The 27,351-nt window shown below is 39.9% G+C and overlaps 1 protein-coding gene across 3 annotated transcripts in view; it reads right to left on the bottom strand.

Moving 5' to 3' along the window:
* The window catches only part of LOC131972062 (TOX high mobility group box family member 2-like), an 89,367-nt gene that overhangs the window by 36,535 nt on the left and 25,481 nt on the right, over positions 1–27,351 (bottom strand). For 2 of the 3 annotated variants that reach the window (XM_059333810.1, XM_059333811.1), the window contains exons 2-3: positions 20,676–20,768; positions 9,944–10,003 (exon numbers count right to left, since the gene is read on the bottom strand). In XM_059333810.1, the coding sequence (XP_059189793.1) occupies positions 9,944–10,003; positions 20,676–20,768 (153 nt within the window). The remainder of the gene's footprint in view (positions 1–9,943; positions 10,004–20,675; positions 20,769–27,351) is intronic. The other variant, XM_059333813.1, reaches the window with a different exon arrangement.

Below are 27,351 nucleotides of genomic sequence, written 5' to 3'. Positions count from 1 at the left end.
TTGTCTCAAATGTCCCCCTAACTTTTCTTGCAGGGAAAGGATGCGAGGGATGGAGGATAGAAAGAGAAACACTTCCACTGAAGTATAAGGGTGGAGGGGGATTTGGCGGGGAGGGGGAGTGTTGTGAAGTGAGGAGAATGTTGCAGTTGTGGTGGTGGGGGTATAATGGTGCACTGTGAGTCACTGTTAAGTAACCGTGCCTTTTCACATCAGCATCGCCCACATTGGGTGTGCGGTGCCAGGGTGTACTGAGGTGTCTCTGCCTCAGAGAGAGAGACAGAGGGAGAGAAGGGGTGTGGGGGGTGAGGGGGTGGGGAGCATCAGCTGGTCCTGCAGGCCAAACAACATCTGGATTTCTATTTATGGTTGACTGACAAAACATCACCATGTCACCTACTTGTAACATTATTTTTCTTTGTTTTTATTTAAAAAATAGGCTTTTTTTTTTGTAAAATCAGAAGGTTCAAAGATCAAACGAGACCACCTTCTTATCTGTACACTAAATGTTAAACTAGCAGCTGGTTACCTTACAAGATATAATGTGTTAATTTGTAAGATTTCTCTTTTTCGAGGTTGTATGTATTCTTGGTGACGCGATTTGTGTAATCCGGCAACTTTTGCCAACAAAAAAGCTCAGGGCGCTGGTATCATGGCGGGGAGCCAAACACAGTTCATCTAAACATATTATTCACACCTCAGTGATACAAGGCAGGTTTCCTTTTAACCCTTGTGCATCAATAGGGACATTTTTGGCTTTTTTATTTTTAAAGTTTTTAATCATTTTTGGCTGGTTTTAATGCATACAGCATCAATTTTGGCAAGGATGTGAGGCGTTTTTAACGTCTGCTCCTACAGAAAGTCTATAATAAACTGTGCAGCCAAAATACAAACACTCTGATCCTTAATTTTGCTGAAACCTGATCCTGCGGCCATTACAGCTTGAAATTGTGCATTCAGTTTTGCTGCTAGTCACTGAAACATTCCAGACTGCAAAAAAAAACTCTAAAAGCTCCGCCTAGCTCTTGGTATCCAGTAATTAATTAATTTTTTTATGGGTTTTTCTTCCAATAAAAGGGAACAGTGGAATTAAGTAAAGGGTTAAAATTCAGAAAATGAATAAATATTTAGTAGTTATTACCAGGACTCAAGTTGGCTAAAATATTTACCTTAATGCAAGTAGAAAATTATATTAATATATTTACTTTATGTTAGTTTTTTGACACATTTTTGTCCTCTAAGGACACCAGAGCAAATATTTTTAAAGAAAAGCACAAGGCTGAAAATTCACTTATTTTTATTCTGAAATTGGATTTTTACCCAATATAGTTAATAAATTTGATGAGCTGTGTATCACTACATTGTGTGTCTTTTTCGATCAAAACGTACCAATAAAGCTTCAATGAACTGAGCTGTAGTGAGATGAGGAAGGGATGTATGAATTGTATTGATGACACAGACTGTATATAAATAACGGACGTCCATTGGAAGCATCGAGTTCAGCGTTATACTCGTCACCATCTTGAGTCGCCATCTTGTTTCCGATACGCGGAGCGCGAGGGATCTGACAACACTGACTACATGCCTCTCTACACTGGCAACCCGACTGAGAGAAGCCGCTGCTAATTCATGTTAGCATTAATTGGAGCATTAACTGGGATGTTAGTTTTGGCAAAAAACAAAAACAAAATGTATGTTACTGACCTCAGAAAAATGAACAGCGACTCCTTGCAGTGTCTGTTAGTCCAACCAAATGCTGAACAAGACATTTTTACTGAACAAAATATTCAAATAAACTGTCATTAAGTGAAAATACAGTGTGAAAGGGTCAAAGTTATGAGACCAAATCGGTAAACGTCCTCTTTTCTATCTATATAACGTAATATCTAACTTTTTTGACACGTTGCCGTGGATACGCATTGCTCTGCTTCTCTCCTGATTACGGCTCGCCTTGTGAGTGACCTGTAGCCACGCCCCAAATCATACGATTCTTTATCTTCTATTTTCTTCTAAATGGGGCCATTATTAGAACTATTGACATCAAATTGTCTTGAAGATGATTTTTTACTAGCGATTGAGACCATAGTGTTGTCCTGAAAAAAAATTCTGAGGTAATAAATCAAGTGAGAAGTTTTCAAATTTTGCACTGAAATGAATGGGCAGATTTTTTTTGCAGCCAAACTTAGCACCCCCTACTGGAATTTTCGGTGGATTGCAGGCTTAATGCACTTCCTGGTTGGCTTCTATGCTCAGACACGGAGATTGCCGCCTGATTGATGCCTGTGAGAGCCATATGTTTTCAGGTGGAAGGAGTCGGGTGGCTGAACGTGGTTGAAAAATCAGAGAAAGAAGGAGGAAGACAGAAAATGAATAAGAGTGAGTTAAGAAATACACAAAAATAAACAGACAGAAACAGACAGATGAGGAGAAAGATAGAGAAAGAGCCTGTATCCAACAAGTGAGCAAGACACCTGGACACAGAAAACACAGAGGCACAAAAACAGGCTGAAACTTGCTGCTTCTCTGAAGACCAGCGGCCCCTGAGTTTCCTCTCAGAACACAATGCAACAAGTATAACACAAGAGACGCACAAAATGACTCTCCCTGTTCCTGCCACTGGCTTGTTTTCTCTTTCAAACTTCATCCCTAACCGGCTATTTCTCTAAATCTACCCTTTTTTGTCTCTAATTTTCCCTAATCTATCGTATGCACATATATAGGCTGATTATAGGGTGAGGAGAAGGCAGCCAAAACACAGAAATATACACGGAGTCTGCACAAGTCTGCACAATCACTCAAACAGATCAGGCCTGATATGAATCTAAATGAAGAACACTAATTGTCCTTTATACAAAATTAGAATATGTGTGGGCGTGGTTGGAGGCAGCCATTTTGGTTTGGCTGTGAACTTTCTCATGCAGCTATTATAGTGCTGCAAAGATCTACACTGCAGTCAACATTATTTGACCTGCATGTGTGTGATTGCCTGTTAATCGGACTGAATTGCCATTTTCACCTTTTTATTCAGCCTCAAACCATGTTCATGTGAGCCCTTTTCTAGTAATTGAGGCGTGTGCAGTAATAATTGCTAGAAGACTGTTTCTTTTTCATATTTTTGGAAGAAATATGCTGATTTTTTATTTCTGTATTCCTACAACAAGAAAAGAAAGATGACTTCTCCATTTTTACATGCACAGTATGTAATTTTCTTCCGCTAGCGGTCTCTCAATCTAAACAATAACAAAAGATGGTGTTTCAATATGGTCCAGCTGAGGCCTGTAGCGCCTACAGTCAGCTTCTCCCAGTTAGGATTCTTTCAGTGTTTGTCGTTCGGGAGGTTTTACAGGGAGACGAATTATCCACAGAGGTCTCCTCCTCTCCAAAACAAATGAACCCGGTGATTAAAACCAGTAACTCACTGAATAAAGCAGTGTAACCTTAAAAATCTGTCTCTCTCCAATGCTGTTCTGCAGGCAGCTGCCAATAATGTTTGCTCAGCTTCTTTCTCTGATAACTTAGGATCCAAACATCTGATGACTAAAATCCATCATTTGGTTAAAATATAGTTAAAAACGACCAAGATCTGTATGTGTATGGTAGAAATGTGGCTTAAATCTGGATATGGAGTAAATATGCAAAGGAGATATGATGCCACTGACAGCCGACCAAATGAAATGGGCCGTTACCTTGATCAAAATTATGGATTTCTCTGGGTTTAACTTGTGGAAACATTTGGGATAATGTCCGTACAAAATTCAAAATAGTTCAGATCATAGTATCTTAATCTTTTTTTTATTTTTTTATTTTTTTTTAGGCAGAAAAGTTACATATTATACCTTTAATAGAAATCTCTGTCTGGCTGATTTTTTTTCATAACCTGAGAATAAGCAGCCGATGGATTTAAATCAGTGACAAAATCTGTTGTATAGGCTTCTGGGACAAGTCTGTGTGAGTGATTCAACCTCTGCATGGCTCAGAAGAACTTTCACAGTCAATCGGGAAAATGGAGATGAGAATGTTAGATGATAATCTTTAATCCAACAAACTATCGCCATGTAGCTCCGCGTGTGGGCAGATATAAACAATGCTGGCTGATCAACAAAATAACGCGCCCACACTTTTGCATATGGGCTGAAACCTCAACAGACGAACCAAATGGAAAACATCAATATCATCAAAACGTCTGGGAACTCCATATGTGCAGTTCATAGGCATATCTTGTACAGAAACCATAGAGTCTCAAAGCCTTGAAAACATCTTGTTTGAATGGACAGATTGTGTCCAAGCATACAGTAAATGGCCCCTTTAAAGCTGTTTCTGATTAGTGGTTTTCTCTTTTTAAAAGCGCAGAGATGTTATGTGTAATGCAATCTCCTGGCTGTGTCAAACTGCTACCTCAGTGCGTACACTGTGGAAGACCCCAGACATGCAAACAAAGGAGTCTCTGTGCTGGCTACATGCACCTTTTTCACAGGCACACATCACGTAAAGGCTCGGGTGGGCATCTCAACGCAGTGTTAAAACTTGCATTAAGGCATACAGGCTCCTTCTTTTACAATATGTTTGACCATTGTGAATCTCTGAACCAAAGAATAAAAGTCTTACTGCAATGCTGTTTACTCAGAAGAAACAGAAGAGAAATGCTACTGCCTTGCATCTGAGCATCTTGTTCTTTTCCAAACACAGCTTATCTTAATAAAAACATAATATCTATACCATACACACCAGGATGCAGGCATGTATTCGGAATATTCATTAGACAGTAATCAGGCAGTAATCACCATTTCAAATTGATGCAAAAAAAAAAAAGATTCCATATTTGAACCTTGAATTTGTCTGATTTAACTTCAAAAGCAAGCTGTATGTGACAAACCATTGCACAGCTAATGCACACAATTAAGGACCAATTAGGAAGTGATTGACTCAACATGCACAGTGAGCAGTCGGAGTGATGAATTTTGTATGACGCACAAAGAAAATGCAGACTTTCCTTGCATGTGGTGGCTTTGAAGATATTTATAAGTTAACCCCTTTTCAGACCCTTTGGCAGGTTAACAAGTGCAAATGCATGGCGTGTGTACCGAGGTACTGTTGAAATTTCACAGAAATTATTAATTCTGGTCAAGATCCCAACACCAGAGCACATGCTAAATTAGAAGGAAATATTCATGCACTTATGCACAAGACAAGTAGGATGTAATGATCTTGCAATATGTTACAATAAAGGAGGGTTTAGGGTGATAGCATGTGAAAGCTGTGCCTGCATTAAGATGCTAACCACTCAGCTATATCCTTTTGCACCAAGCATGTATATGAGGTTTTTTTAAACAGGAAAACCAACTAAAAATAGGTGATTTTTTTCTTGGTGTGTCACCTTTGACGTCAAAAATGCACCGACAAATGGGGACTGCCCAATTGGTTGGACAGCCCATTATTTAAAAATCCCAATAGTCTGAAAAATGGCCCATTGGACCGAAAGTCCATTAGTTCAATTGCTGGTTACACCAAAACCCACTACTCTGAAAGCCTGTTGGAGTTGTTGGAGCCCAGTGACTGCCTGCCTTACTACTTTCCAGATTCCATTTACATATTGCTCTATTTAACAAATCTGGCCTTCCTGTTCCAACATTTCGTTACATTTATTGGAGACGAGCTCACTAGTTAACATCTAGTCCTTCTCAAAGATAATAACTCATTTGGTGAACATGATTTAACATATTTTGGTATTAATTTTAGTTCTGTGCAAAGTGAATGAACCTTTTGTCCATCTGCCTTAATGGCGCAGTTCACACATTTTTACTGCTGATTTATTAAATTGGCGTTCTAGTAAGTGAAACATTTCACTGAATTTACCAAAAGAACGCAGTAATATGGAACTATTATTATTATTAATAATTTTTTTTTGCGTCATTGCGTTGCTTGGGAAAAGGGGAAAAAAGTAACGTGTCCAACTGGGTTTCACATTTCAATCACTGCCAATTATAGGTGGAGCCAAAGAGTGGCCCAGACTACTGCAGAGTAATTTTTCCCAGAAATAAAAAATTGTTCCCATTAAGGACAAAAGCCAGATGTTAGTGAATGTTAGTGGGGGTTTTTGTCCAGTGGAAAAGGACTGCGACTATGCAACCTTTAACTTAAGCGCGAGGGCGCCCACATCACCTCTTCAAAATTTGAGATTAAATCTGCTGCATTAAAAAAAAATCGGATGCTAAACAGTGAACTCTGTGTTCGGATGGCTATTCAGAACTGGTGTGTAAGCTTCTCTCTGACAGCGCTGACAGAGCATCAACTGCAACTGGCATGTTTTGAAAAGCCCAAATTGCCTTATCCACTAAGAAGGTATTTGTTGACACAACACGACAAACCTGGAGTGGCTGTCGATGATTGACACATGACCGCTGCGTCGGGGAAACTACAAAGCTGGACATTTATCCCAATTAGCACACACCCATGTATGCACGCAAAGTGACATAATTAGGGCAGACAAGGAAACGTGGCAAACAACGATGGACCTCATAGTCTGTGATGTGTGCTATAAGTAGACAATAAGCTGCTAAAGCTCCCACTCGACCCCTCATTATAGTCAGTCAATCCCAACATCAAAGGAAAGACAACCTATAGGATGACGGTGTGTGTGTATATGTGTGAGGGTTTATGCAAGTATGTGTGTGTGTGTATGGGTTTATGAGCGTGTGTGTGTTTATGTGCACATACATATGTTTTTGTTCATCAATCTTTGCATGGACCAATTTAAGTTTTACACCCTGAGAGTAAGCACATTTTTGGAAAGTGACGACATGTTGGCTGTTCTTCACATCTTCAAAGGGCTGTTCGAGGGTTTACAGACGGTTTTAGGGTTAATGTTATAATTAGATTATTTTAAAAGGTCAGTTCATACAAATTACAAAACTCTTTGGTAAAAGGAAGCTCCAGTAAAAAAGTTTAGAGCAAGATAGATTATCCAGAGTGACCAGAACATTGTTTCTGGAAAGGGAAGTGGCTGTTGAGTTTTTAAAACGTTATTTTTTCACACATATGGGACCACATGTTAAATTTAGTTAATCTGTATTGTATTGGGAAGTCTCAACACATACACCCCAAACTGTATCACTCAGGCAAGTGAGAAAATATGTTTTTTATAAATTGAAGACTTTAATGTTAGGACTGAGATTAGGTAGCGATGATGGTTATCTTTATGTGCAAAGAAATGTGTTATGTCACAGTGGGTCCTCACAAGTGTAGAAGCATGAACATATGTGTAAGCGCGCAGTTTGAGTGAAACAAACTGAAATTGAGGACATCTACTTGCATATGTGCTTATGACTTATGAATAACTTTGTGTCAGAGAATGTGTCACTTCCTATTACAGTATGTGTGAGTTTTTGTGCGAGTGAGAGTATGTATGTGTGTGTGTGTGTGTGTGTGTGTGTGTCCTCAGCCTTCTGGCCTTGTCCCGTGACTCTCTGACAGGATTTGGCGAGGCGCTAATTGATGAGGAGCCTCCACCTCGTCGTGTTTTGTCAGAACATGAAGGCCTCACTGCTGGATCAACAAATCCGAACTCCAAATTCTGCCATATGTCCGGCCATGTGTTCCCATCTACCAGCTGGGAGCACTCAGTGCTGCGCCTGTCTAACTCGCTGACTGTGTGACTGGGACTGTGCCGCGCCAGAGTGGGACAAGTACATCAATGAGCCCAGAACGGTGACATGTTAGTGCTGGTTTATCTGTGAGTGTCAGTGACATAACACTGTTAGCGTTGATGGTTTAATCCCTCTGATGTTAAAGATATACGTTATGTTAATGTGCTTTGGATAAAATCATCTATCAAACGGTACATGTTTTGTGGAGTTTAAAGGACACTTTAGCTTAAGAGGAATTATGTGTTTTTTCCTACTTAGCAAGAGAAAGGGTCAAACTCATGGATGCCTTTTTTAGTGTGATGCTCCAATTTCATGGCTTAATATTGCTGTTAGAAAGGTTTTTAGAGAAAGCTTGGCAGATCAAATGATCTCACCAACTATATACATATCAGACACCTGGTAAAACTGCCAACCAGCAGACCACATCACAGTTGATGTGGTCACTGAGTTCATCTGGCCATAAAACAGTTATACAGCCGAGATCCTCCTTGGATTAAATGCTGCGCGGCAAAAAGCAACAGTTAAAAACTGATTCCAACATACTGACTTAATCTGTGGATGTGTGAAAGCGATACTGTAAGTTACTGCACATTAAAAATGACAATGCTAACATGCAGAGGTCTATCAGGTCAATGTTTACCATGTTCATCATCTAAGTTTAGAGTGTTAGCATGCTAACATTAGCTCCTGTAATTAGTACTAGAAATATAGCTGAAATAAATAAGAAATAAACCTAATGGCGGCCCTAAAAAACAAAAATGTCACAACAGGAAAAGTTAGGGGACCACCAAAGTCAGTAGGCTTCATCTTATGGAGACCTTATATATCTGTACTAAATTTCACAGCAATTTATTGCTGAGTACTTTCAGTCTGGACCAAAGTTGTGGACTGACCATAGACTGTGTAAAAGAATTGGAGAGAGCCATAGAGACATTAGCCATTGGTTTTTGGACAATCGTTTTAATGCCCTTGAGTTCTGTATTTTGGTCGTCACCAACTTATTTTGTTTTTTTGAGTCAGCTGTGACGATGTTTGGACCGAGCACTGAACAAGACATTTTTAGGTAAGTGAAACAATACATTTTCATGAACCGAAAACACAATGTTCAAGAGAAAACCCGGACTTGACAGCAACGTAGTCGTTACGTGTCAACTAAATGTGACCATAATATACAAAATGAACAACATGATGAATTGAAGGAGACTTGAAACTAATGTTTGAGCCCAAAAATTCAGTAGGAAAATGTTTACTGGGGTAATAAATCAAGTGAGAAGTAGGGTGACTTTCTCATGGATTTCTATACAATCAGACTTCTTTTTGCAACCAGTGGAGGCGCCCACATTTGGTCATTAGAAAGTCTGCAGATTCAGGGTAGATCCACAAAGACTTTATCATAGAGCCAGGCTGTTAGAGTTGCTAAAAATGTCTTTCTGTCAGTTCTGCATGTCTTTGTCTATCTAACCCCCGTAGAGCTAGACAGAAATAAAATCAGCCTCAAAAAACAGAGTGGTGGAATTTTGGGCCACAGTGATTTACCTACCAGATCCAGGTAATGAAAACATATTTTGAATTACATTTGAATTTTTTTGCCCCACAGTTGCTTATTCTGATTTAGAGAGCAATTTTTTTTAGATTTAGAGAGCATAGATTGAGTGATTTGTAGAGAAGAGTTGCCTAATTCAACTAAATGACTTGGTGGTTATAGGATAATTCTGCTGTAGCTCCTCAAAGGTTCTCCAGTACAGGGATACAGGTGGACTTGGTGATTTTATAGTTAACAAAGAAATTATGTCATATTAAACATCCAATCCAGTTCACATGCACACACAGTCATTGTGGCAGAAACGGTAGTTCAACATACATTTTGGCTTGCTCTCTTTTAAGAAGCCTTACACTTGTCTAGTGGTGATTTTATTTCTCCAATTTATTGTGTTTTTAGTTCACCACAGAGGTCGATGTGAAAATGCCATTTAACATGTCATACCCACAAGAGTTAATAATGACGGGGTGATCACATACTGTGACTTGTGTTTTCCACATTAACCAGTAAAATGCAGCTATTTTAGTTTGTTGTACCACTGACTCAGTTTACAACCAACCCCATCTATATTTAATTAGCTTATTTCAGCGGAAAACATATTCCTTTATTATTTTCCAGCACTTATTAAAAAATATCATTCTATAAACTCTTCTTGTTAAATGCTGACAGCTGCAAAACTGAAGCTAATAACACGCCAGACTTCTGCAGATGTTTATTTATACAAGTCTGTGGGGTTCATAGGAGAACATGTGGGCTGTCTTACCTGGTTTGGTGACCGAAACTCTTGGTTATTGTCATTCATGTACATGTTGTCACCATCAAACTGTGGACAGAAACAGAAAGGAGACATAAATATGGTATGCAAGAGGAGTTTTGAAAAAAAAAAGAAGAAATTGGGGGCCGCGGAGGAGGTGCAAAGAGGAAAAGCTCTTTACGGGTGGCCTGAAGTGTGAGACTAATGACTTTGTCACTTTGGTTAAACCTCGTGGTGGCATGGCAGCATGGGTAATTACTGCTCGTCAGCGGGCCGGTAATTAGGCTACATGAGCACAGTGACGGGAGATGGGCTTTTCCCTGTGGGCGCTGCTGTGTGTCTGAGAGAGAATGAGTGTGAATGAAACTGTGAGCGCATACAGTTGTAAAGGGTGTGTGTGCCTGTCTTTGAGACTGTGGACACAGTGTGTGTGTGTGTGTGTATGTGTGTGCTGCACAGTGGGGGCATGCTGTGTCTTTACAATTGTGCTAATAAGGCTTTGAAAGATCACTTGCTGCAGGTGCCAAAACACTGTTTGACACGACAAATGGCCCCTTGACCCCCAAGGGTGCTGGGAAACAACTCCAGGTCACCAGTTGAGCGCTACATGCAACAGCTAGCTCTCACATCTAGTGCTGGTAAGCTGAAGGCCTGAAGAATTCAGCTTTGAGTGGACTATAAATGGTGAAAATACAACAAAGATTCTGATTTTAGCTCCAGAGAGAATGAGACTCGGCCCGACAAACGGCTCAGTAACTGAACCTGTGCAGTGTCAAGGTGACTGAGAAACTGCTACCATGTTAAGAAGAGCTGTATTGTGAAATGCCCTTGGCTTTCAAAGACATCAAGCTTTGTCATACCATGCTTGGAGCAAATGGAACAAACCTTGACTGGACCGGATAATAACGTTCATGAACACACACAGAAACCCAAACGTGTCAAATAAAGTCTCCCTTTTGAGGTCATTCTTTGTGATATCAATGCAAAAAAACTCCAGAAAAGACAGCAGAGACAACATGATCAAACTAGACAGCATTCCATGTCAAATTCCTCAGATGTGAAGATACGGGGGCCCTTTTCATTTGGGGTGGTCCGCTTTGTACCTATGGAGAAAGCGACTGAAGGCATGAAAGATAAACACGCACTAGATATGAGTGATGGATCATGAGATATACCTGCTCAAAACAATAACTAGATAGACTAATGGACGGAAATGGGTAGAATTCCTGGGGGTGATATCTAATATCTACACTGGTAGACAGGAAAAAGTCGAAGTAGCTAAATGAGCATGAGAGTGGTGAGAAGGAAAAATTACAGTACATTATTGTGGGAGAACGGCCGGGGGAATGAGTGCCTGCCTCAGGGCAAGGGTTGGTTAATGATGCATATCATGGAAGCCCTTGTGAGGATTCACTTGGTTATTCTCATGATTACATTTACATTCAACCACATACGCAAACATGAAACTGAGACAAGCATTTTAAACCTCATTCACACCTCACATGATTAACCCTTTGAACCCCACAATGGAAAGACAACTTTCCTTTTAAAAAGTTGCCCAAATTATACTCTTTGATATCACAGCCAGAAACTGTAAAAACAGATATTATCATTCGTTTCCCACGTTTCTTAAATGAATCATGTGTCAAGAAAAGAAACCAAATCTAAGTTTTTAAAATGTTATTTAACCTGCTAGTGTTCCTATGTGTTATTACACTGTAATGCTTATGTACAAAACCACTGTGTTTGAGTAGATATTTATGTTACATATCATTAAAAAGCTTAGATTCTTGTGATTATATTGCTTAAAACCACATTTTTACATTTTAATATACAACCACAAAAGCCAAATTCATCGACGCCTCTGGCAGACCAATAACAAATTACAGAAATGACGCAACTTACTTTTGTATAGACATTAGGTATGTCATCATGGTTACCAAGGATGCTACTGGAGTCTCCATAAATACATAATCATAATTATTATTATGATAACTATAAAAAAATGTTGTAGTTATCTTCATCAAATTTGAACTTGGAGTAGGTAATATTTTATACTTTGACCCCATTGTGGTTTCCAGCCCATAAGTCATGATATTCTGCCGGACAATAAAAAAACATATTTTTCAAATGTGTTATCTTTCAAATGTGACCAAAACCACAGATTTACTCAAAACTAATCAAGAACAGCTTTCAATTTACTTTGGGTTCAGTTTTACAGGCGTTTTAAGGTGAATTTGCAGGAACGCTAAGGGGTTAATCAAAATCACTTCATTTAACATGTCTCGTTTAAAATTTGACCAAAAATAAACTGTTTGTGTCAACAAGATTCTGTAAAAAAACATTAAATTCTGTGCTCCTCGGTGCAGCTGAGAAGCCACAAATGACTCCACTGAGAGCAGCAATCACATGACGAAAAATCAGTTAATTCAACTGAACTGCAGGCAGAGAAGTGCATGACTTATATTGCTTAGAGGGTTAATCCACACATGCAGGAAAAACAACTACATTTCAAGTGTATTTCAAGTGAAACTGATGCTGACTAATTGTTTAGGAGTTACACATGCTAATTTCCCTCATGAAGCATCTATCACCTGACTTAACTGCAGAGAAAAGTGACAGTAGCTCACTCAAAGGGCCAAAATGATGTTGACCTTGGTGACATATCTGCAATAAACTCTTTGCTCCTCACATGAAAGCCTCTTGTCCTCGCCTAACTGAGCAATTTCATTCCATTGAAATCCACTTTGATATCACTGGTGACGTGAAGCCACTTTGAGAGCTTCTTTAGGATAAGATTCTCTCGGGTGGAAAAGAGAGTGCAGTCACTGAATAACTGCCTTTTTTAACCACAAAAGCTGCCGGATCTTGTATTTTCGCTTATTTTGCAAACTGAATTCTCCAACGCAAAGTCTTTTTGGTATTCCCTTTCATCTCTAACAGAGGCAATGAAGTCACACGACGTTCATTTTCACCAATTACATCTGTAATATAATATTCCCCAAAAAGGCCAAAGACAGCCTGGAAAGGTCAGCCATTTTGTGCTTCAACATGGCTGCCCATATATTGCAATGTAAAGCTGTTTCCCCCTGCTCTTCTCTCGATAGCTCTCCTTTGCACTGCCTCGCTCTCCCACTTAAAATGCCAATTTATCCTCGGCTCAATGCTATCAGCTCTGCCATTACTCCACATTTACTGCAGAAATCATCTTCTCCTTCTCTGTTGTTCCCTTTCTCCCTCTTACTCTTTTCTCTCACTCTCTCCATCTTTCTTTTTCCACTCCCCTTTATGTTCTCGTTGCCCCCACCTCTCTCCGTGTTACAACCTCCCTCTCCTTCTCCTTCTCCTTCTCCTTCTCCATCTCCCTCCCTACCCCTCTTTCCCCCTCTTTCTTCAGTAGGCCTTGGCATCGCTTTCTCATCGGCAGTCTAATTGGGCATTCTGCCTGAGACAAGGGCCTCATTAAGCAGTAATTACACACATGTTGTTTTCGGCAAACATCTCTATTTGGATTGCTTTGCATGGTAATTGTTCAGCAGGGACCACTGCTCGCGATGTTTCCCTCCGTGACACACGTGGTGCTGGGAGAGAGGAATAAAAACATGCAGAAGACGGATCGAGAGGCGGGGAGGGGTAAAGAGAGAGAGAGAGAGAGAGAGAGAGAGAGGGATGTGAGAATAGAGAAAAATAATAATAGGTTGTGGAAGGGAGACAAATTGAGAAATAAAGAATGCATACACGGGAGAGAAGGAGGATGAGAGTTACAGAGAGGCAGAAAAGAGACAGACTAAAAGGATGAAGGCGATGCTGAGGCAGTAAATGGAGAAAGACAATGAATAAATGACAAAGAAAGAGGTAGACAGATTCAGTGTGAGAAGAAAATGAGGTGGAGCAGCAGAGAGAGAGAGTGAAAAAGACATAGAGAATGACTAAATGAGGAAGAAAAGTGAGAAAGTAAAGACAGTGAAAGAGAGAGAGAAAGAGAGACAGAGAGAGAGAGAGATAGAGAGAGAGAGTCCCAGAACTAGGTCATGCCTTGCAATCATCGACAAAGCTGAGCGTTTCAAAAATAATGAAGCCACAAGGTGGAAGTAATACTAACTAGCATATCCAGGGAAAACATGTAATATTTACACAGTGCTAATGGTGCAATACAATGCTGGGATCTTTTCATCTTGGAGTGCAACGATGAGACAGTTGACGGCAGGATTGGAGGCTAAATTACAGACTCCAACTGAAGATTGTTGTTGATTGATGGACAATTCAAATAAGCTCCCCATAAAGCCTTCTCTGCAACATCTGTTTGTGAAAGGGGGTTGGGCAGGCAGAGATGAAGCGCTTGTGCGCTTGTGTAATGCCACAACTGTCCAGTCATTAGAGAGAAAAATGACCTTGCAATGATGAAAAAAATGTTGTTTTGATATGGACAGAAAACCAATTATCTAGAAAGCAAAATCAAATATTTGCAGTAATTTATATAACTGGACTAAGTTATCAGAGTAACCTGTTTGTATGTATCTGATAATATTAAGACAAACTAAACTACAATTCAGGTTTTATGTATCTATTTATCACAAGCTTATACTAAAGAGTGTGTGTGATTTAGTGACATCCAGCAGTAAAGTTGCAAAGTGGAACCAATTAAATACGCCTCAACCTCACTAAAAATGCAAAAGCGCCTCTGTTTGGTTTGTCCATTCTGGGCTCCCTTAGAAACCTGGTGGTGACACATGGCAGACTCCTAGAGATGACATTCTAAGCAAACAAAAGCACTGAGATTCCTAGTTTCAGATTATATTATACACTACTGAAAATATATTTATGAATATTATGTTCCATTTTTCCAATAGATTCCCCTTAAATTCTACACACCAATCCATTTAAAGAGCTTTGCAAGTGGTTAAAAGGAAGTCAGTGCTTAAGTAAAAGTTAGTTTGAGGTACATTGAGTTCTTCCATTTTGTGCTGCTTTCTTCTCCTTTTCCACTATGACTGGTTAAATACAATTTAAGGTTTAATAAGTTTGTAAAATATGATGTGTTGTTACAGATTAAACTACTCAGGGGTATATAAATCAGTTCTACTTTGGTTTCTGTCATATTTTTGTCTGCTGTGTAATTTATTTATTTGTATTGTTCCTGTTTTTAATATCTGTCTCCTATGGACCCTGAGTCTTGAATAAAAGTTTGATTGATAGTCTTAAAATGCTAATTCTAAGTTAATGCTTTATTTTTAATAGTCAAATTATATAAATAATACACACTATCACCGTGTTATTGTACTACTGTTACTTAAAGTAGCAGTGTTCAGGATTTAGTTACATCTAGCAGTGAGATTGCAATTTCCAACCAACTGTATACCCCTCCGCTCATATCATTTGTGGACATGCAGGGCTGCCCAAAGAATCAGATGATTAAGTATAAAGACTGAAGGAGGTGGTAGGGATAGACGGACGGGTCCAATCAAGGTCCTCTGTGTAACCGCGACAAATGTACTTTTTAAACCCAAACCACAATCTTTTCCTAACCCTAACCAAGTAGTTTGTTTGAATTTAAGTCTATTGGACTATTCATGTACATCCAGAACTGAAACTAGATGGGGTACCCTGTGTGTTAAATAGTGATGCCAAGGGGTCTTGACCAAACGCCCATATCTAAGCAGTTCAGAGTGAGAATGTGTGTGGTTTGTCCATTCTGAGCACATGGAGATCCAAGATGGTGGAGAGGACCCAAACAGAAAGACATCAATTATTAGTTTCAGGTGATTATACATTAAATAAAGTGTAATTATTTTCCATAGATCCCTGTACAAACTGCTCCTTCAAGTAAATGATCTTACATCTTTCACCACTGGGCGTTCTTACCATATCATAAACCACATTACAGTTTGTGTATGGTACAGGATATGAAAGTGAAAAAAAGGGAAGAATTTTACTTTTACACAATCAACATCCAAGTAGACCATTGCAACATCTGAAAAAGTGTAACAAAAAAAAAAAAAAAGCAACATACAGTATCACAGTAAAGAACAACCACAACAAACTTTTAGAACTTTTCAATTTATAAAAGGGAATCTATAAGCAGAATGTGTAATACTTGTGACTTTAAAAGCCTTTGCCAGTACACCAAGTCTCTAAAAATAATTCTCTCACCGAGCGGAATTAATAAGCCCAGAACAGTACACAGCCATTCTGTGAAGAAAGGGGTGTGGTGGTGGTGAGGGGGGGAGGACTCATGCAATATGTATGCCTGTTTGAGCACCCTTCTTCATCATCTTCCCCCTCTTCTCTTTATTTCTCTTTTTACATCTCTCTCTCTCCCTCATCCTCTGTTCAATTAAGCAGCAGGAGAGACCTAACAAACCTCAACCTGAGACAATGTGCCACTGAATTTTCATGTTGCCCAACTTGTCACTGGTGGTTCAAAGCCAGACGAGAGGATGAGACAGACAGACAGACAGACAGACAGACAGACAGACAGACAGACAGACAGACTTTTGTGCACACAAACACATTCACACACGCACACACACACACTTAAAAACAGAAAAGAGTGGAAGACAAAGAGGCTGAGAGGCAGATAGAGACACAGTGGAAGGAAGGAAAGAAAGTAAGAAAGAAACACAGAAAAAAAAGAAAGAAAGAAGGAAGGAAAGCTAGAGTAGATAGATTTCAGAGTTGCATGGCAGGAGGAGAGAGAAAGAGGGAGAGACTATAGTAACAATTCTGGTGTTGCACCACGCCCCAAGCAAACAATGAACATGGGCAAACAATGAATATGGCACGCACACAAACACACACACACAAATGCACGCAAATACACAAACACACACACACAAAGCCCATAAAAAGCGCAGCCTGTGGCCATGGCGACACATGCTCTGTTGTCGTTAGATAAGGGAAACAGGGCCTCTTCCTGGGTGTGAGAGTTTGATCCTACACACACACACACACACACACACACACACTCTGCAGCAGCACTGGGGTCACATCCACCAACGCCCAGCATCTTATGTACCCTCACCTTTATCTGCTGCATGGTTCATTTTCATATGCAAAACCCCCGGGCATGTTTATGTGGACACACTGTGCCCCGGTCAGCAGCATGATCAGATATGGACAAGATACACAGAGCAGCTCGTCGTAGCTCTCAGAGGGATTTTGATGGAATTCTGTTTGGAATTTCTTGGCCTCGTGCCATACAAGAAAGCATTCAGTTAAAGGGATTGGAAACTTGAATTGGCACAGTGTTGCATTTCCTCAAAGGACTGTTTCAAAAGTGTTAAAAGACTATCTGCATTACCATTCCAGCTGATTCTGTTAAAGGAATATTTTGTTTCATTGTCAGTGATGGTGCGATCCATCAGCTCACATTTAATGAGCATCAGCTCTGTTTGTTATGACTATTTCTAAAGCATTCCACAGTTAAACAATTCAGACACACACAAACACACAGTGCCAGAAACGGCTTGGAAAAAAGAAAAAAAGAAAAAACATAATACAGGTTCCAACCGCTTCCGGCTTCACCTATACCTTGTGATGTGTAAAAATAAAAAGGCAGACTGAAGCTCTCATTCATCCACTTTCTGTTGCACTGGTGCAACCACAAAACAGAAGTAACAGTCAACAGCAGAGATGGGAGGAGAGATTGAGGAGAAAGGCTGTGTGTGTGTGTGTGTGTGTGTGTGTGTGTGTGTGTGTGTGTGTGTGTGTATGGAGGCCAGGTGGGTTGATGCTAAATAAGGTTTTGTTTCCACTATGAACTCTGGTTCACTGTGAGTTAGTGAGTTCACAACATGATAAGAATCTAAACTGTGATGGTGACGCATAACAGCAATTACAAGTCAAGGGCTTTAAGAATGTTCTAAAAGAAATCATTTTTCCCATTAACTTCGTTTTTGACTAATGTATTGTCAAAATAATTTCATAAAGCAATCATTTAAAATAATGATATGATTCCAAGTGCTGGCGCTTAAGGGAAAACAAGTTAAAAATAGAAGTAGAAATAGAAGCTGACTAAGAGTAACGGTTTAACAACGAGTAATACACAGAACTCAACGTTGTCAGGAAACAGCACACAGCTGGCTCATATCCACCAGCTTGCCAAGTTTCATAGATGTCATAAAAGATGGAAATATCAACACTGTGTCACTGTCTTTTATGCATTTACTTTTATCCATCACTGCCTGTGGAGGTGTTCATACAAGATACTTGGATTTCACTGGGGCACATTAATTCAGTTATTTCAGGAACTAATTTTTCCAATTACTCAAACACTACATGACTGCAGCACAAATCCCCTATCTTGCATTGTTAAGAAAAGTCACAAATAATTAATGTATCCACCCTATGATTCGATTCTGCCATAAAATGGTATGGTTTCATCTTTGGCCCATGCTACACACATCAACCAAGTTTCATGACCAGTTATATAGACAAACTGAGCCAAAAACATTGACCTCCATGATGGAGGTCATGATCAACTATATGTGCAGTTCTCGTTAGTTCTTCAAATAGGGTTCCAGCATCTTTCAGTTTATTATTTTGATTTTCTGGCCTGTAAGTTTACTAATTTAGTGCACTCTCACCACTCTGTCACAGCAAATAGGTATTTCCAGCAAAAAGCTCTAAAAACCTGTATGCTAAAAGCCAAACTCCAATGGGTACAGTTAACATACTGGATCATCTAGCCAGATTTTTCCCAAAGGAGTTGGTGGTGACCAAAACAGAACTAAAAGGAGAGTAAAGTTTACACCTAACATTCATCAGATGTCCAGAAACACAACTCCAAAGGAGTGCTAGATGTGTAAACAGGCAAATGTCTTTAAAAACCTGAAAGGTGGTAATGCACTTTTTCTTAAAGCTGCTCTGCCTATTGGACTTGTTGATAAAACAGCAATGTCTCTCGAAGTGGTTGAGGTATGTGGACGTTTTATCAGAACAATCAGCCTGTGTGTGCAGTAACTAGAGCACTGAGCTAATGAGGTCATAGATAGATAGATTGTCCTCAAAAAGGGAACTTTGTTTTAACAGAGTATGCATGCTTCCATAAATACATTTACCAACAAGAAAATGCATTCAAGCTACGGACTTAAGCCCCGCCATGGCAGCCAGATGGGAAAAGACTGAAAGGTGCATCTTATGCAAGTGCATGTGCAAAGGTATGACAGAAAAATACGTCAGACCAAAGTGCCACCCACATGGCCTCCCTCATCCTGCTGCGGTGGCCTTCAACGGCCTGCGTGCTAACCAGTGCTGGGAAACACCTTCTCACTGTAGCATCACAAGCAATTAGCAACCACTCCCAGCAGGTACAGTAGCGCTATACTTAACATGGGTGTTACTAGGAGGAAATTGGTATCCCACCAGTCTACCTGACAGTCACACCGTCTGAGGTGAGAGCGTACGTGTGTGAAGTTGCACATTTGTGTGTCTGTGTGTACAATAAGTGTGTCCGTACAGTACGTGCACGTTTCTGCGTTGAGTCTACGTCAGTGAGGTTTCTCTGGCAGCAAGAGAGGATGCAGAGCACAAGCCACTTTTAACTGACTGGGGTAAACAGCGATGAGAGAAGATAAAGGGCAGAGTGAATGTCACATTACCCCAGCCCTTTGCCTCTGCTCACCGCAGCATCAGATAACTGCAGCAAGGAAAAAAAACTCTGGTTTCCTCTAGCATATAATTGGTTATCTTATTGCAATCTACTGCTCTCTTGCCTCTGCACAGAATAAAGTATGAAAGAGCAAAGGGAGAAGAAGAAGAAGAAGAAGAAAAAATGTTGCAGTTTGACTGTTCTGGCAGTAACGAAAAGAAATAATCACGGGCACTGAAAACACATCACCCGATTTCTATAGATGTCTTCTTCTGTGTGTTGGAACATACAGTTATAGAAGGTGGGAAGGAAGTGCTGTAATTGTTGAATTACTGCAACTGATAATCAGGTTCTGGATGTATGTTCACTTTTAAACACATAATACTTAAAGCACTTGTAATACACGCACTAAAATTAACACAAATCTACAGTTCACTGAACAGGGAAGTCTGCTCTATTATTATCAATACGAAGCTGTCTAATAGATTGTTGGTGCAGTTTTAACAAAACATATGAAACCCACAGGAAGTAGTGTTGCAACATTTCTTCCTGACAAATGATCTCTCTTATTAATATAATTTGAGCAGTGTTTATTTTCTCTGTAAAATATTTCTTCCTGTATTGCAGTAATTTATTAATAATGACATAAAAAGCTGTTAAACATTAGTTCTAAAGATGTAAATGGTTCTTTCAGTTTCAGATTTGCGTTGTTTCTATGGATGCAAACACCGTGTGACCCATGTAACAACTTCATGGGCGTCTTTTGCACCTTTGCAAGGTTTTCACACATATAGTGTTGCAATAAAAAAAAACAGAACTCCGGACATAATTTGTAAATTCCCATAAGTGTGGCTGTTTTTGAATGCAAATATATGCAATATTTGCGTTGTGAGGTGCAGAGTATCATAGAATGCGTATGATTAATGCATTCTCAAATGCATGCGGAAAACATGAGCATCAGGTGCATGTCTGTAGTGATTTTTCTGAGTTTTTCTGCTCTATTAAGAGCAATTTCATCACATAGATACCCTCAGTTTGGAGGCCTAAAAGAAAAACCGGGCCCAGGTCAGAAGCTTGAGGTACACCTTTCTAAATCAATTGACTGACAAACAAGAGGGTTCAGGAATTGGGGGCTTTGCTACTGTATCTCACCACAGCAGTGGGCAGTCTTTTCCTAGCTGGATTGATGCCTGGAGGGTGGGCAGTGTGGAGCCTAACCCCTCGTTCACCCACACTGTACCGGGCCTGTGGTTAGAGAGAGAGACAGCAGGGAGGGAAAGAGAAGAGACAGAGAAGACAAAAGTGGGGAAGGAAACGAGATGGCGGGGCTTTAGTTTGCGAGATACAAGCAGGGCATTTGTAAAGGAACATGTCAAGGCCCCCCCCTCCCTCTCCGTCATGAACCTTTCCCTCCTTCTCCCTTTCTTGGGTTGCGCTTCTCTTCCCCTCATGCCCAGCACACGCGTGCAGGGGGAGGAGTAATGACATGAGACTTACACAGTGACTCTACGCAACGCCGTGCTAGGGGAAGAATGGAGGTTAATGAGCTGACATCCCCTCCACCCCGAACACGCCTCCTCCCCATGCCCACCTTCCTACTCTCTTGCACACACTGACAAGTACATACACAAACCCCCTACAAACCAGTGGGGCAGAACACTGGCACTGAGCCAAAGATCTGGAGCCTTAAGGAGTATCATGGAGCAATGGGTGGATTTGCACTGTGTGTACATTAACAATTGGTAATCCAATATTACCTACATTATAAATATGACCTGCAAACATCACCTCACATAATCAAAAGTACAGATGTTCCTGTATACCAAGTATTGGCAATAATAAATAATGTCTTTTATTATGTAGTTTGTTATTAATGCAAAAAAAAAACTTGAATTAATCAATCTAGGAACAAGTAACACTGAAGCTAAAACTGAAGCCTTGTACTACCATTTTCCCGGTGGAATTTTCCAATTCGAAATATTCCCAAATTTCTGACATTGTGCTAGCTCGGGCTAATACACTTTCAGCACCTGCCCAATCAGTACTGCACATGTGCAGCTCTCAACAGAGATGATAAAGAAGTGAGATGGCTCACCCGTAACCTACTTCCATCTTCAATTTAAGATGCAGTAATCTTTTTTTTTTTTCTGGCGCTGATGATGGAAGTAACCAACATCTGCTGAGAGTTGCACATATTCAGTAGGGATTGGGAAGCATGCACAAATCGGTAGAGAGGGAAAAGCTGTTGTTGTTGTTCATACGAGGTAATATATGTTTCAACTGAAGTAGGACTTTGACCCTCTGGTGGAACTGTTCATCAGGAAAGGAATAACCAAAGTCATTCGGATTCATCTTCTGGGGACCACAAATGTTCATCCATTCAACATTTAACTCTGAACTGAATTTTTTTTTTTTGAATAGACAAATTGGCAGTCAGTTGGATGGATGGATGGATGGATGGATGGATGGACCACCTTAAACTGACCCCCAAGGGTCACGCTGCTAAAAAAGTGATAAACGCAAATGTCAGCATCTTACCAAACACTATACAACACAACCGGTGACCTGTTCAGGACAAACAGCTCTTGTGCTCAGACCACAGACCACAGACTAAAGATATTGTGCTATTATAATGAACTCAGCACTGTGAGTAACTGATCAGACCCTCAGATGCACCCCCGTTTCTAGGATGTCACGTGGTGGTGTGTGGGTGTCGAACATGTTGAATAAAACCTCAGTGGCCTTTAAGTTGCATCACCAGAAAACCAACAAGTAAAGGTGACAATTTTTACCAGATAAGAATTCATCTGTGCTAAGGCCTGCACAAAAGTACAGAAAAGACAGAGAGGTAAAAGAACAGTGGGGTTCAAAGGAAAGTTTTTAGTCGATAAATTACATTCTCTAGAGATTATCTAAGGTTAAATAAACAGATGCAAAAGTGTGCCAATGAGACATCCCTGGACTGCTGGTGTTTAATCTATGTTTAATATAAGCCTTTGCTATTTATATAGCTCCACACTGGTTTGCTGTACACCTGTTTGACAGCTCCATCACACCCTCCACACCTTGTCTTGAGAGACTGGACTCTGCCACCTGAGCTACAATCTTTCAAAACTGGAGTTAGAGAAATGTAATTTCTTTTGAATAAAATGTCAAGGGAAGGTATCCTGCTGTAACAGCTGATGTGCCTTAATTACCTCAAATAAAATGAGTTAAAAAAAAAGAAGTAAAAAGCATGAGGGTAAAATAACATCCTTCATAAAATAAAAGAACATTAGCAAAACACAGAAATAGGACTCATAATGGTGCAGCGAAACACTTTTACAGAGCTAGAAAACAATGGAAGACGGATGGTTAGTCATTAGCGCCCATTGTGAATCTTTCCAGTGAGTAATTTGTGGGAAGGCTTGTGCATTTTTAATATTCTTAAACTGAAGAGCCCTAAGAACACAAACTCCATAAAATAATAACAGGCATTTCACCTTAGCACTATCCCAGCCTCTCAATTATTTACCACTAATGAATTGCCTCGGGCAATATTCTTCCTAAGTACAATATCAACCATCCCAGAGAGGCTGAATCACCTCGCTCAAATACTTAAATACATTTACTCAATTATGCTCACTGTCCCTAATATGAAAGAGACAAGGATGTACGAGCTTTCTTCCCCTGACTGTTTCATACGCTCTGTTTCAACCTTGATATTTCAGGAAAAATCCTCCCATGCACAGCAACTCTTATTATGATTAATTGATAAAACGTTTTCATAGAAACAGCAATAACAAGGTTCTTGACTTTTCCTCTGTTTCTGCATCTGTGGTGTGGGAGGATGCAATAAAAAGGATGTTTGCTGTTGTTGTGGTGTCTAGCCTCAGTAACATAACGGCACTGCAGGCCAGTTGCCAGGCATCCACCCGGCTTTGCACTTTGCAGCCGTACATGCCACCTTGAATATTTTGTTGTTGCCACATTGCTGATGAGCCTTCAGCGACCTGAGGGGCCTTGAGAAGACAGAGTGGGGCGTCTCAACAACAGCTCCCAACACAGGTAACCAACAGGTAGGAAACGGATGGAGCTAAGCAGTAAGAGTATGTAATGGGACACAATATCAGTCAATTAATGAAGCCATCAAACAAAAACAGAGTGGGTGGAACCCTACAGTTGCTTTATATTTCAAAATAAAGTCTCTGTGCAGCGCAGAAAAGCACTGAATAACCTTCAGTGTATAAACTCATCACCTAAGTGAATGTAAATAGATCCTGCCATCTGTTGGCTTCATCTATAGGGGACGTCTTCATACATGGGGAAAGAGTACATAATGTATGTGATTGTGTGCTTGTAAAGTTCTTATTTGTACCCTCTGAAAGAAATCTTGGTCTCTTACCTCGTTATTTAACTTTGTTTAAAAAATAAAATAAAAAAGCCTATTATGTGAATGTATCTAGAGCTGCTATGATTAGTCAACAGAAAAATAATTGCCAACTATTTTGATAATCCATTAATCATCAAAGTGATTTATATTTCATGCAAACACTGCAGAAAATGCTGTTTTCTGCCTCTTGAATATGGAGATTGTTTTTCACTTCCTCTGTTTTATATTATATTAAACTAAATATCTCTGGGGTCGGACAAAACTAGATGTTAAAGGACGTCACCAAGAGGCAGTTTTTGGACCAAAAAATTGATTAATAATGGATAAACTATCTGGAAAATTAATCAATAATGAATAATAAACAAATAAACATTAATTTGGGCCCTGAATTATGAGAACCATCGGGTATTTCACATGTTTATAACTGACATGTAGCTGCATGACAACCAATAGAAATATGTGTGTTTTTTAAGACAAGCATGAAAGCATGAAAAACAAGAGATTTTTTTATGAAAGCTGACACACATTTACATGATGATTTTGACATTCTTTTTTGATTAGACATTTTATAAACTCTAGATAAGTGTTGAAATTGAACCCTTGTAATACAAGTGCTGTAGTTCTGCAGTTCTATGCCTCTTTTGGGGTTTTTACATGCAGCATGTTTGCGCATGTGCAGGTGTTTATAAATGCGCATATTTTATATCTGCAGTCCACTCAAAGAAACAAACTGAGCACTCAGCTCTATTTTTATGATCCACATTGTTATCGCCATTCAATCAGAAAAATTTCACAACCACCATTCTTCCACTGCGTAACAGAGAAGTTCAGGCCTGACTAGCTTTAGTCAATTCCATGCTATCCGGCTCTAATCATCAGTCTTTGGCTGTAACTACACCACAGAGAAATTTAAGTGCAAAGGATCCTGTTCCTAGACAGCTGGTGGTTGTAAATTCCTATCAGGGAATAAAAAAAAAAAACAGGGAGGGAAGGAGAGTTTGAAAGAAAACATATACTATTTTCATTTCAACTGCTTTAGGGATTAAGGCTCAGGGCTCTAGAAAAAAACTGCATTAAAATAATCCACCATTTGCATGTTTTATCGCACAAAGGAGGCTCACATAGACACACATACACACCAACCCCCACTCTCCCTCCCTCCCTTCTACTTCTCTGTCCCCTCCCCCATTCTGGGTGAACACACACACACAAACACACGAACACACACACACACACACACACACACACACACGCTCATACCCACGTCACACATATACACACTGTCATCATTAAACACACACACACACATCGAGATCAACCTGCTGCCATCTGCTCTACGCGCTCTGTACAATCCTCGCAGAATACATTATTCACTACAATACATCACATCACATTCCCTCAATGTCACAGCCTTGTGCTGGAGAAGAGTGAGAGAGAGAGAATGGGGGAGAGAGGAGAGCAAAACAGCTATTGTACTCTGAAGAGAGAGAGAAACAGAGAAACAGAGAGAGAGATTTGGCCTGTTACATGGTACAGAGGTAGAGAAAATTAAAGACAGTTTGATTTGGCTTTTAGGTGAAACAAGGCTGTCAGCGAAACTTGTTCCAGTTACAGATACCAGGAGAGATTAAAAATCCTTTCAGGAGAATATAAAATACAACTTTACACTTCAATCCAATGAAAAGACCAAATTGAACGATATGTTTGTTCATCTCTTCAACCTCTCCTCAATCTTTGAAAATGGGTCACAAAAATATAGCTTCATTTCTCAAAAAAGCTGCTCTAATCAATAATTTATATTAACAGTGGATCAAAAGACCTGTGTACTTTAAAAGGGGTCACTCAAATGCTGCCTTCAAATGACCTCGCAAGTAGAAATCTGCTGAAAGCTCCAAGTTCACAAGTTTGAACATGTTTGCTGACGTTTTCAGAAATGGCGAGGACGTCACGGTGCAACACTCTTACATCCCATACCACTAAGGCTGAATCCTCGTCACATCGGATGCTGGTTTGAATCCGACCTGAGGTCCCTTTGCTGCATGTCTTCATGTTGATATTCTAAAATAATCTCTTTTATGCACTCTTTGCCTTGTAGCACCTGCATGCCCTATTGGACTCAGACTTAACCAATGGCACTTACTCATGCGTTGTCTTCTGACTAGATCTTTGCTTGTGTTGTACGAACTCTCAGATGTACGTTGCTTTAGATAAAATCGTTTGCTTTGTAAATTGTAAACACTGTACATTGTAAATTGTTGCCGAAATGGATGCTAGCATCCCGAATTGAATGATCCTTTGTTTTTATAGGCACATTTTAACTGTGAAATCAATTCATTTAATAGTCAAATTTTCAGTGTCACCCATACAAAATGTATGTATAAAAATAAATAAATCCAAGATGCATTGCAAAAGCTGAATTAAGGCACTGGAACCTTTGTTGCTCCACTTCAGTCAGTATCGAGGCAGTGTGGCTTACTTGTGTTTTTATTAGTTTTTTTAGACATCAGTGGAGGCGCATAGAACAAAGGGACAAGCTATATCAGGCTTAGGCTATAGACAATACTTAATTAGACAAATGGATTACGGGTTTTGGTCTTTTGGTAGTTGTGAAGAATAGAAAGAATAGAAAGCAACTCCAGCCTTATCCTACATGTATAAAAGAACAGAATCTGCTTGCTTTGTTTACATGTTTAACTCCGTCCCTGTTTTTTCTTGTGTGCAAAGCATAAACATGTGATGTTTGTGTGTGTGTGTGTGTGTGTCACCATTGTGCGGTGGCAGAGCAGAGGGAATGAACAGCTGGCAGGCCCACACTTGACTACGTATTGACCTGCTTTGCATTCACCTGTTATTCAGCCGAACCTAATGTTTCCACTTGGCTCTGCTGCAGCTGAGCTGCAATTAACCTCGCTGTGAGAGCAACGCAAGCAAGTCTTAAGTAATTCGTCAAAGTAGTTTGTTGAACTTGACTAAATGTCATTCTGCTTAATCCTGGAAAATTAATAGATTTTTTACTTTAATTAAGAGAGGTGTCACACCCTTTTCACAATAACAGTAAATACAGCCTATATTCACTTCAGGTAACCTATTATTTTTTTACACTGTTAAGTTTTTCGACAGGGTGCAGGTGATCTCCGACTGCAGATAATTAGGCTTTGAAAATGTCATTTGCCTGTCCACACACACATTTGAATGGCAGAATGCTGCGTCAGACACTTCCTTTCTCTCTACTCCTCCTCTTTGCCTCATCTCGTTTTTTCCCAACCTCCGTTCCCCCCCTCTCCTCCCTTCCTCTTTTTCCCAGATGCTCTCTCGGCTCTTGTCTGTGTTTGGGCTGCGACTGCGAGGGGTCACCGCCTGCCTTGTTCTCACACGTGGAGTACTGAGCGTGTGTGTGTGTGTGTGTGTGTGTTTGTACGTGTGTGGGAAAGAGAGAAACACCACACACTTGTCTAT

Source organism: Centropristis striata, chromosome 5 (assembly GCF_030273125.1).
Source record: "Centropristis striata isolate RG_2023a ecotype Rhode Island chromosome 5, C.striata_1.0, whole genome shotgun sequence".
Lineage (NCBI taxonomy): Eukaryota > Metazoa > Chordata > Actinopteri > Perciformes > Serranidae > Centropristis > Centropristis striata.
The sequence above is the reverse complement of the archived record's forward strand: the minus strand, read 5'-3'. Positions and strand labels throughout refer to the sequence as shown.